Source organism: Mastigoproctus giganteus, chromosome 6, assembly GCF_048544385.1.
Source record: "Mastigoproctus giganteus isolate SK-2022 chromosome 6, ASM4854438v1, whole genome shotgun sequence".
Lineage (NCBI taxonomy): Eukaryota > Metazoa > Arthropoda > Arachnida > Uropygi > Thelyphonidae > Mastigoproctus > Mastigoproctus giganteus.
This window is the reverse complement of record NC_143580.1, coordinates 51,571,201-51,583,842: the sequence shown is the minus strand read 5'-3', so window position 1 is coordinate 51,583,842 and position 12,642 is coordinate 51,571,201. Positions and strand designations below refer to the sequence as shown.

The following is a 12,642-nucleotide window of genomic DNA, read 5'->3' as shown; positions in this document are numbered from 1 at the left end:
GCAACTGAAATATTACAAGCTTTCTTGGCTAAGTTACCAATATGGAAGAAGAGAGTAGAGACCGACATTCTTGCAAACTTTCCACTGTTGCAGGAAGTGCTTTACCAAGATGCAGTTGAAATGCAAACTTCTCTCTCAATTTTTTGAAAAGAGATATCTGCGAACACTTGGAAACATTACAGAACTCTTTTAAAAGTTATTTCTATCTTGATGGCATGAAAATTGAACCATGGATCCGAAATCCTTTGCTTTCTGATATAAGCTGTATCGAAGATGTTGACTTAACCAAAGACGAACTCATTGATCTTAGGTCAAAAAACTTACTACGATTGGAGTTTACCTCAAAAAGCCTTGGAGAATTCTGGTGTTCCCTGAGAGAAGCCTATCCTCGTCTTGTAAAGCGAGCTATGGAAGCTTTGATACCATTTGCAACAATATATCTGTGCGAATCGGGATTTTCAGCACTTGTAACAATGAAAACAAAAAATCGAAATCGATTAGATGTCCAATATGACATGCGTGTTGCCTTGTCAAATACCACACCACAGTTTAATTTTCTTATTCAAGATAAACAACAGTCTTCACACTGATATGTCCTTAAAAAATAAAATTTAACTTCAACTTTCCTATATTTTAAATGTATTGTATTATTATTCAATGTGTTAAGAAAGAAACACATATATTACTGTATAATGTTTTTTTTTTTAAATTTTGGTAACTATTTCATTAATTTGGTTTTTTTGTAATTTTATTTTATGCATTTAAAAACATTATTCTAAGAAGGGGTCCGTGGCATTCACCTACTGGCAAAGGGGTCCGTGGAACTAAGAAGGTTAAGAACCCCTGCTCTAGGGTATCGTGTAAAATGTTCTGCTAAAAATGAATACTAAAAAGGCATAAGCTTACGATCATTTGCACTTAATGAAAAATAAAATAATTCCAGAAGTATTTTCTCTTCTTCTCTTAAGAATAGGATCCTAAGTTCGAATCCGTCAATGACGGGAGGAAATTTTATGGATATTTTTCACACATGGTTGAATTAGTACTAAGTTCGTAAAAACCATGCTATCTTCAAGCGAGGGTAGCATGGTTTTTCATCCCTGTAGCTCGGGTTTTTCGTCCAGCAAACAGAACATCAGCCTCAGAACACACGCAATTTACAGAAAATATACACTGAGCAACATAGCCTTAGTCGCTGATGCTCCTAAATTCCGATAACAACATTTACCCATAGTGTTGATATTTTCTCTCATTATCAGCCAACAGGTGGCTGATAATGAGAACATAGCTGGAAATGTACTCAGAAATGCATAATCAAGTTTCTAAAAAATGCCTAATTTATAAACATACATAATACAAACAAGCCTGACTTCTTAATTCCTATGAATTTTCAAAGATCTTCCTTGACATTTTAAGCATAAAATTAAGTTGAAACACGCACTGAAATAAAAGTAGAGGTTCCTGCTAATTTCTGACATGATTTTTCATTAAAATCTTTTATTCTCTTCCACATAATGAAAACATGCAAACTGAAATTCACTTCCAACCTAATGCTATCTTCCGATAGTGCAAAAGATCTGGCTCTTCGTTTTCTGACTTTGGTAAGTTCTCTCTTAATTCTTCTTGGAATATTTCAGCTATCAGTAATAATCAGAACACAAACTAAAAATGCAATTTGCCATCAATACTACAGTTTTCTACTATCATTCTGCCACAGTAACAAAAGAAAAATGTTCGCAATGGACCTCACTTTAGAAAAACTATGAAGTTCTTTCCGAATATTCAGAGATTTTTGTTCCGTAAAATATATCTGTTTGTGGACAGCAACGAAGAAAGTAGAACCACATTAGTTTGATTACGTACAAGGTTTGATAATTAAGTTCAAATGAAATTACGAAACCTTGTAGTCGTTTAGATAAAAGGAAATTGAACCACACCGAATCGAAAGATGTATAACGATTTGTGGACAGGCTCAATTTGAAAAGTCGGATCCAGTGAACAATTAATCTTAGTATCGAAGACCAACAGGTTAATGAGGGTTGATATACACCAATGAGCCAAAACGTTATGACCAGCGGGTCGTTATACAAATCGAAGTGCAAGTGAACTACGGCGCGTGCACGGGTCGGGACACGGTATAAAAAACACCTGATATTGAGCTCCGTTAATCAGTGTTACTCTTGTTCTTCAGAAAGGAAAGGCAATGGAATTAAGCAAGTTTGACAAAGGCCAAATTGTAATGGCCAGAAGACTGGGTCAGTGCATATCCGAAACGGCACGGCTGGTGGGATGTTCAAGGTCAGCCATGTTTAGTATTTACCGAAAGTGGTCCGAGGAGGGAAAACCCACGAACCGCCGGCGAGGTGTTGAACGACCACGGCTCATCGATACTCGAGGTGAGCGAAGGCTCTCCTGGATGGTACGTGGCAACAGAAGGGTGACTGTGGCTCGACTCGCAGGTAATTGGAATGCTGGTAAAGGGAGTAATGTGTCACAACACACAGTACATCGAACCCTGGCCGACCGGGCTAGCCGGGTGGGTAAAGTGCCTGCCTGGCAACTCAAAGGTCGCTGGTTCGATTCCCGCCTCGGGCTTGGATCAATGTACTGCAAAAACCTTGAGAGGTGCATTATGGCCACAGAAGCCTATGCGCCAACAACTACAAAAAAAAAAAATCGAACCCTGATGAAAATGGGGCTGCATATCCGTAGGCCACTCCAAGTTGCCCATGCTAACCACGGCTCGCCCGCGACAGCGCCTACAATGGGCACGCGACCATCGAAATTGGACCTTGAGTGATTGGAATAAGGTCGTCTGGTCCGATGAATCACGTTTCCTGTTACACAATGTTGACAGCCGGGTACGTGTTCGTTGTTTACCTGGGGACGTGATGGTGGCTGGATGCACCATGGGACAAAACAAGCCAGTGCCGGCGGTGTCATGCTTTGGGCGATGTTCTGCTGGAATACCCTGGGTCCAGTCATCCATATACCGTGCACTCTGACGTCTACCACCTACCATGGCACGACGCCCGGATTGTTCGAGACTGGTTTGCGGAACATGAGGAAGATTCCAGGTATTCCTCTGGCCTCCAAATTCCCCAGACATCAATCCCATTGAGCATCTGTGGTTTGTGTTAGAACAGCAACTCCGATCTCCGGCGTCTCAACCACGGACCTTACAGGAGTTAAAGGATCTGTTGGTTACGTGTTGGTAACAGATACCACAAGACACATTTAGAAATCTTGTAGGATCCATGCCTCTCCGGGTACGAGCTGTTCTGGCTACACGTGGAGGATCAACGTCATGTTTAGAAATCTTGTAGGATCCATGCCTCTCCGGGTACGAGCTGTTCTGGCTACACGTGGAGGATCAACGTCATGTTAAGTAGGTGGTGATAATGTTTTGGCTCAGTGTATATCTAACGTCCATGTACATCTAACGATGCCATGATAATCTCACAGTTCTAAATGAGAAATCTCATTTAGAACTCTTAAAGCTGACAGAAAAGCAAGTAAAATATTTTCTATACTGTGCCTCGCTAACTGCCCAGTAGATTTCCACTGCTGCGTTATTTTCTTTGGAAAAATGCTAATCTGCCCAAGCCTACCATTTTTGAGTAGGAGCATATGTTAAAGAATTGATGACCAATGTGTAATAATCCCTTACACAATAAGGGGACACGAAAGAGGAAAATTTTCGATTAGCAAGTAATCTTATCTACTGAATGACTAAAATGTTTCAGGAGATTCCAATACGGTTTCAATTCAATTTATTTTAAAGTCTGCTGGAGTCCATATATGCTTTGTTATTGTTCGTGCTGTTTGGGAGTTTTAAGCACCAAAGACTCTTCGCCCTATCAAGCTTCAGTACATTGTGACTGTCTTCTTCGGTTTATTGTGTTGTTGGATAAAAAATCAGTTTCCGGCAGAAAGAAATAGAACGCTAGACCAAGAGCGAATAATATAAAAGCACGATGTAAAAACATATTATAAACATTCCTCCTATCTTTACAAGATCCAAACCGAAGCATTAAACAAATCGCAACTACTAATGCTGTCCGCGATAATTATATCCCTGCCAGTGGCGTAACTAGGGAGAGGAAAGTGGGGCACGTGCCATAGGCGTCACAATATGTTTCATTTTTTTAGCAATAAAGTGCATTTTCTTTTTATTATTTTGTAACTGGTATTAAACGAGTAATTGAGTAACAATATAAGAATTTAGCCAGAATTTTCAAAAACAGTTTTCAAGGGGTACCATTTTTTTTTTTTTTTTTTGCACTGGGCGCCATCAACACTAGTAACGCCTCTGATCCCTGCTTGAAAGTCATGGACACTTTCAGTTATATACAAAAACATGAACAGCATTTATTCCAAAAAATTAAGAGCCCGTTAACCCATCAAATGGGCCCTAGACTACTACTAAATTTCTGTTCCCTGGTACTGTTCTTCACTCCTCCTTTAAGGTATTCGTGAGCTCCATTAATGAAGAGATGCACTTAGCCTTTTCCTTACCTTTTCTAAGCTCAATATAAAAATTTTCAATTAGATTGAGATCAAAACTATGTTAGTCACTGCAATATTCCGTTGTTATTCAAATAAAATCACACCTTCATCAACTGGAAGATTTGCTACAAAGAGTTTTTCCTGTTGGAACGTATAAGGGTCGCTTCCAAAAAATTTACATAATTGCAGAACAATCAGAACATCAATCATGAACTGCAACCAGTGGACTTACTCAAAAAAATTGAGGAGGGAACTTCCCAGACCTTGACATCTCCACCTTCCAGATTCACACATGAGCCAAAACAATCAAATCGTTCGTTTGTTTGGGGATTTTCTAGGTGCATCGGCATCTATAGCAATACTGTACCACACTCAGATAGTAAGCATTCTCCAGGCAACCTCCATACCCACACATTCAATGCAATGAGAGATTTTCATATTTACTGTAAGAAAGAAATGAGAAAATTTGTACCCGTCACCCCTGTAATTGTTTAAATATATTTAAAACCAATCATCCTCGTACTCAACTACTCTTCAATCTAACGCAATAATGTTTCGATCCAGACTTTGGGCAGCGCTGCTGGATGTCGGAATCGAAACATTATCGTATCGGATTGTACAGTAGTTGAAGGACGGGGCCAATTTCACTTACGCTACAGTTTTACATAACTAAATTGTATGAGTACATGGTTCAAATACCCAACAAAAGTTTTAGCCCACAAGTTACATGGCATTAAGGGTCTTTTTCTCAGTAATTTGTACTCAGTATTTAGAGAACTGAAAAAGCACTAAACGCACTTCGTCTCTCCGTAGTGTCGATTTCCATTGAACTAGTCCAAGTTCGGCGTGCATTTATTTATCCATGGCTTGTGAACTCTTCCATCAAAAATCCATTTCATGCTGTACTCTACGGTCGTGGAAACAGTTACAAGTTCACCTCTGGTAGTTTCGTACCTCCAAATTCACATTCTCTGCAGTCTGATGGCAATGATCAGCCGTCTCAAGGAAGTTGTAGTTGTGTGTTAACCACCAAAGCATCTCAAGCTATGCGATCTTTCTGCAATAATTAGTAATATTTTCTGATATAGAAATCATTTCATAAAAATTGAACATCGCTGGTCTATGCAATGTCCTCAAAAGCTGATCTAAAGTACTTTCTTAAAAGTTAAACCTTCTAATGAAACCCTCCATGTGGTAATATACTTGTAATCAACCAGTTTTCATATAAATTCCGTGGCATGAAATTCTATATTATTTCCGCTTTCCAGTTTATTATTTAAAGCCACGGATTAGCATTCAATTCGCATCATTACAAGCTATATCAGCTTTTTCCAGAGTGCGCACGCACACGCACAGTCCAACTGGAAGGTGCCTATTCTTTTAATTTTCAATTGAAAATAATATTTCCTTCTAGTGTGCATAAAGAATCAAAAGGATTCACTCTTTTCTGTCTTTATTAATTTCAAGTCGTTTAAGCACGCTCTATATGGAATTTTTGACTGATAAAATGCTCGAAGAAATTCAAACTGATTTAAAGCTTAAATTCAAAACTTAACAGCATTAGAAATATTTAATTAATTACTAAAAGTATTAAATTTAAATTAACACTCCAAAAGATGTGTGGGAATGAGTTCAATAGATTTAATAAGAATATTATTTTTTCAAATAATTGTGAATTAATTCATCAATTATTTCTTGTTATAATTAGAACTGGTAATTACTGCATTTTTAATAATTATAGCTTTTTTTTTTTCAGAAAGCTGCAGATCGAATCACTCTAAAAGAAGTAGAAACGTCTCCCTGCTTAACTTTTTTTCTCCTTTCTGCTCCCTTCTCTCCTCCTCTCCCTCTCTATCTCTTTTTCTTTCTCTCTCTCTCTCTCTCTCTCTCTCTCTCTCTCTCTCTCTCTCTCTGTGAGAGAGACTTCTTGCTGACCCCCGATTCTTCATCGAGGGTGGGATTTCGGAGGAGAAGCCTTGCGCTTCTTTCTCATTTTATCTGAGTAGCTCGGTATATTGCTTATCTGAGTAACTCGCTATATTTATTATCTGAGAACCAACGGGAATTCTACTTTTATAAGGATGGAATTCTTCATTGGCGCAGTTTCAAGCCCTGGAGAAGATCAACAGAATGAGTAATCCAGGTAAGACCAACAGGAGTGAGCCCAGGGTTGGGTACTATACCGGGTAGGGCGGGCTCACTCCTTAACCCCTCCCCATATGTAGGGGGGGGAGAAATAAAGCTTGGAAACTACCTACATCTCGATTGACAGGCAAACGATTCTTCCTTGTTATACAACAGAACTATAAGGCACTATAAGATCCTGCAGTAAACGAGATTTCGGCATACAATCTGGTGAGCCCTGGAGAAGATCAACAGTATGGGCTATCCAGGTAGTTCCAACAGGAGTGAGCCCAGGGTTGGGTACTATACCGGGTAGGGCGGGCTCACTCCTTACTCCCCTCCCCATATGTCGGGGGGGGGGAGAAATAAAGCCTGGAAACTACCTGCATCTCGATTGACAGGCAAACGATTCTTCCTTGTTATACAACAGAACTATAATGCACTAGACGGGATTTCGGCATACAATCTGGTGAGCTGTTTTGCTTTTAAAGATTGAAAGAGCATAAACCAACGATGCATGTATTGCTTGTACATCGTATTCCATGATCAAATGCCTCAACGCATTTGAGACGGATTTTTGCGGGCGAATTTTGGCTGCTGAAGTGGGCCATATGGAAATTTCGGCTTCCCCCTGCACCAAGGACCATCCAGATGGCAGCAGCTCTAAACATCAGACGTCTTCCTGCCATTATCCATGAGAGAAGACTCGTCTTTGCTGTAAAAATGATGGTTGGCATTATTTCGGACCCAGACTTCTGGGCTAACTGCGGTTGGAGGATCCCGGTCCCAAGCCTTGGCCAATCCAGTCCTTCAGGCCACCCTAAACCGGTTCAAGTTATCCGATCGGTTCTTACCCGTGCAAATGCTGCAGTACATATACTCCTTGGATGGCGACCTCTACAAGTTCGCATTGGATAAAAAATAGAGGCAGAACTTACTCCATCCACTTCCTTCTCAGGAACACGTCACAGGACATTAGAACCTGCTCCAAAGAACCTGTCTATCACTCCTATGGATCCCTCACTATAGTGTTCCAACTTTCTACGCCTGCTCAGATGACTCCAGCACTGTAAAAGGACTAATCCCCGGAGAATAATTTAACATGATAACATGCTGTTGTGTATGTATGTTCATATGTAAATTTTTCATTTGCTTTCCTACACTTGTATAATTAGTAATAATATTATTTTTTTCTCCTATCTCATCCTTGTTTATTACATTGTATTAGACTTTGTAAACTTGTATTAGCCTTTACTGTAAACCCCTGGCTTGTAGCCGTGAAGGGTATTGTGTACGGCATGTGCGTTTTGTATGCAATAAAGAGTTCTTCTAAATAATTTTTGGATTTCCAATTTACGGGATTCCTTTCTAACACGATGATGGAGCATATAACTTGGGAATATCTTTTGGCATCATTACCATGAACATTTTGATGGTGTAATATATTTTGAGAAATCCAAAGAACAAGACACAGCCCAAAAGCTTAACCACGACGAAAACCGCTCAAAATTTACTCTGACTGGAATACTTCGAAACTAATTAGAAAATATTGAATGGTTTTGTACGGGCCTTGACTACATCGTAAGAGAATAGCTTCTGCAAAAGAACATGACTTAGCTCTAATGGTTAAATCAGAAATCGCGTTTGACTGAAGGGAGACCCTCATCCGACTCTCCAACCAACAAGGCATTCTGGTTTTGCTGCCTGCTAATCAGTTCTTTCAAAGTAAATATTGCAAAAAAATATTATACAATCATTTGAAGCCAGTTATTCTAAAATGATATCATACTTTTTCTTCAAACCTCCATCACTTTACGGAACCTGACTACATGTTAAGAGAATAGCTACTTCAAAAGGAACATTACTTAGCTCTACTGGTTACACCAGAAATCTTTTCTTCCCCAAATCTCTTCTTCCCCCTCCCTTTCACGACAATTTTCTGACCTCCAAGTCTATTCGGTGGTGGGATTTGGGAGGAGAAGCCTTCCGCTTCTTTCTCCTTTTATCTGAGTAACTCGATATATTGATTATCTGAGTACCAATGGGAATTCTATTATTATACGGATGGAATTCTTCATTGGCGCAGTTCCAAGCCCTGAGGAAGATCAGTAGTATGGGCTATCCAGGTAGTTCCAACAGGAGTGAGCCCAGGGTTGGGTACTACACAGGGTCGGACGGGCTCACTCCTTACCCCTCCTCCCCATATGCCGGGGAGGGAATAATAATAGAAAAACGTTTGATTGAAGGGAGACCCTCATCCGACTCTCCAACCAACAAGGCATTCTGGTTTTCCTGCCTCCTAAACAGTTCTTTTAAAGTAAACATTCCAAAAAATAAGTTATACAGTCGTTTGAAACCAGTTATTCTAAACTGAAGTCAATTTCTCTTGTTTCTTCCAACCTCCACCACAAAGTTGGCTTTCGTAATTGCCATTCAGGGTTCGTTGTTCCAGTTCGCTAACTGGCGAGTTGCTCAAATCACGTTCTAATGAAATATACAGAGTCTGGCCAGTTAGGATAGTTGTCGTATTATCAAAAGAGATATTCATGTTCAGGAACCTATCAGGTTATTTGGATTCAGTTGGTGAATGAACTCTAATAGAAAAACATTTAACCACCGTAAGCTGATTACTCATTGCACTGTATGGATCATTCTCCCTCTCTCTCTCTCTCTCTCTCTCTCTCTCTCTCTCTCTCTCTCTCTCTCTCTCTCTATATATATATATATATATATATATATATATATATAAATAAATAAATAATATTAAGGATAATATAAAGAACCATTAGAATAAGCAAATAAATCCAACAATAATACCATCAGGGACCTAAGATAACGCAAAAAAAAAAAAAAAAAAAAATTATTATCGCTTTTTACCGACAATCTAAATGACTTCAACTAGGGCCAACCACCCAGAATGAAGAAAAAAACGACAAGAGGTTCTCTGTTTCTGTGATGATCAATATATGCTAAGTAATTTAAATCTAAACCAAATATAAACCAGTATAGGCCGAAAGTAAATCGAATATAAATAAATCGAAAGATGATAATAAAAGTTAAGAAATTTAGAAATATTAGAATCAAAGGTAAGAAATATAAGTAAAATATAAATGTAAGCATATATTAATCATCGTTGACCCGACAGAGAACCTAACTTAATGATTAAAATAAGATTAAATATATAATATATATTGACCGTATCTAGGACATAATGTAATAGTCGTCAAAATAGTATGTGGTGCCCTACATAGGGCACCACATATTAACATGCGGTTATTCAAATCATTTTACATGCTTTCAATTTTTTCAATATTCAAAGTCAATTTTCTTAGTACAGTCCTTGAACGATATTCAGTAATTTTATTCTCGATTACTTTATAATCTACGATTTATCAAAAATTACTTTTCTTTCGTCGAAGAGACGACACTAGCACACAACAGTAAATAACAGAGATGGTATCCAGGGGTTACAACTCGAAGACTTTCGATTACAACTTCAAAAGGTTCTTCCAGCCAAGATCCACATTATTTGAAGTACGCTAGATCAAGTTTGCATATAATTTGTCCTTTAATGATAACGATGAAGAGTTCCTAGTATCAAATGTCTTTGAGAAACAAGGTATGTTTGGCTGATGTTCATTCTCGGTGCATTTATGAACGTGATCGACACTGATTCAGTCGATCTCCTTACTTAAAATCCATAGTAATTCGTCTTTATTAAAAAAAAAAAAAAGTAATGTGATATCAGTTGGAAGATTAATATTTGGTTCATTCCCATAAATTCACACTGTTTCAAATAATTCAAAACTCCCTATTCCTGGGAGGACAATTGACAGCGTAGATGATCAGTCATTAACAACTTTGACTCAGCTTACAAATCATTTCACACAAGAATTGAAAACCTAGCTGGGGTTCTATTCTCACTGCTAACGCATTGAATCGAACTACTGAAAAGATTTATGAAAATGGTCAGCCGTCCAAACACAAATTCATTAGGCTAATAAACGTACCACAAAGTATAAACAGTGTCTAATAATTCAATACATATTCGAAAGACAAATAAAAAGTACGCCATGTGTGTTAGTAATTACTGAGAATTAATTTATAAAATTTGAAGTAAAGTTTATGATCTTTCTATCTGATCAGTTTGTATACAACGTAGAGTTGTAGGGTAAACAACTTAGTTATCTTACAAATTATATTTGTGCATATTAAATATCGTACCAAGGTGTATTTGCTTAATGTAAATTCTCAATGCACTTATCAACGTGATTGACCATAATTCAGTTTGATTGTACTGACATGTCGACCCTCCTTGCTTAAAATACGTTGTAATTTGCCTTCATTTTAAAATAAGTAATTTTACATTAGTTGGAAGTTTGAAATTTGGTTCATTCCCAAAACAAGCTTAGCAAAGAAAGAGATGGGCTCAGTCAATCTTATGACCTGAAGTGAAAAGGGTCGACATGTCAATACAATCAAACTGAATTATGGTCTCTCATTTAAGAAAATGAATATATTTTAGGATCTTAAACATAATAATCAACTAGCTAAAAAATTATGATAGCACTAGATGTTATTAAATTTACTTAATAAATTAATTTGTGTATTTATTAAAATTAACTATTTTTAAATTTTATTAATAAATAAATAGATATTAATGGGAAGAAATTTTTGCTCGAACCACTAATATTATGGAAAAATTTAATATCTAAGTTGTTTCTTTCATCCACAGCAGAAATGCAGTCACCAAGATACCTTCAACCCAAGCACGGTACCAAGTACTATAGGTTCTAATACCTCTCGTGTTTGGGGTTCTCATAATAAAAAAAAAAAAAAAAAAAAAAAAACATACGCGGCTTCCGAAAGTCCGAGTAACAATGTAGGAAACAACTTTTGCATTTGCGCAAGCGGTGTACATATTTAAGACCTGACCAACCACATATCGTTCACAGACATCACTGCACGAAGGCAAACAGGCGAGCATGAAACAGCTTGAATCCAGCCAGTCACTACAACACTACAAATATCTCTACTTCGACTAATTACCGGTATTTGAACTGGCAACCATTATAATTAATTGTGGTACTGAACACATTTCCGGCTACACACTTTTATCATGTTGTGTCGAAGCCAATCCCCCATGCACTACGAAGAACCATCCGGTTTAATCTAGTCGCCAATCTACAGAGCATTTCAAATATCTGGTTCACTGAATTTGACAGATTTACCAATGATCTCATTGATATTTATATAGTTGAAACAAAGAAAAAAAAAAAAAAAAAAAAAGAAAAACACAGGAGGTTCGCGATGAGTTTCAATATATGAAAAATTTCGATACGCAAATTGGTGGTGTTCCACAAAGTTATAAAATTACCTACCATCTGGTGTCCAGCTAAGAATGTACACAGTAGAAAATTCACGTGCATACACTCACACAAAGCAATCAGCTGACCAGCCTGCTAGCATACATGTGTACTCTATCTTTTGCGCTGTACAGCGTAACCCCCTGATTACAGAGGCTAACACTGTTTCGTCCTGTCCTTCGTATTAGACATTCACAGGACGACAACTTTCCTCAAGGACATAAGCAAAGGTTCACAATAATGATAGTTTGAACGAAGAATCTGTATTGTCTCGTAATGTACCATTTGCGCAGTACAGCGTAACCCTTGATTAGAGAGACTACAACTGTTCCGTCCTGTCCTTCGTATGAGGCACTCATAGGACGAAAACTTTCGAGGACATATACCGAAATTGACACAAATGAGCGAACAGTCTATACTGTCTCGTATCGTTGAGACGTTGCCAATTCACAATCAAACCTAGAAAAGGCTAGAACAACCAATCTTCTAAGACCACAGACCTTTGCATTGAGAGTCTTGGTTACACACGTAACCACTCCGATAGCCTTTCATTATTGTATATCCACAATCACCATTTATTCACACTAAACATATCGCGTATTCATCCATAGAAATTTCTGACAACGCATGACAAGCAATTCAA

The 12,642-nt window shown here is 38.0% G+C and overlaps 1 protein-coding gene across 1 annotated transcript; it reads left to right on the top strand.

Annotated features, from left to right (window-relative positions):
* Nucleotides 1-215: 215 nt before the first annotated feature.
* On the top strand, nt 216-590 carry LOC150084251 (protein ZBED8-like). The gene has a single exon (XM_090376165.1). The coding sequence runs from the start codon at nt 216-218 to the stop codon at nt 588-590; it is 375 nt and encodes a 124-aa protein (XP_090232291.1).
* Nucleotides 591-12,642: the final 12,052 nt, after the last annotated feature.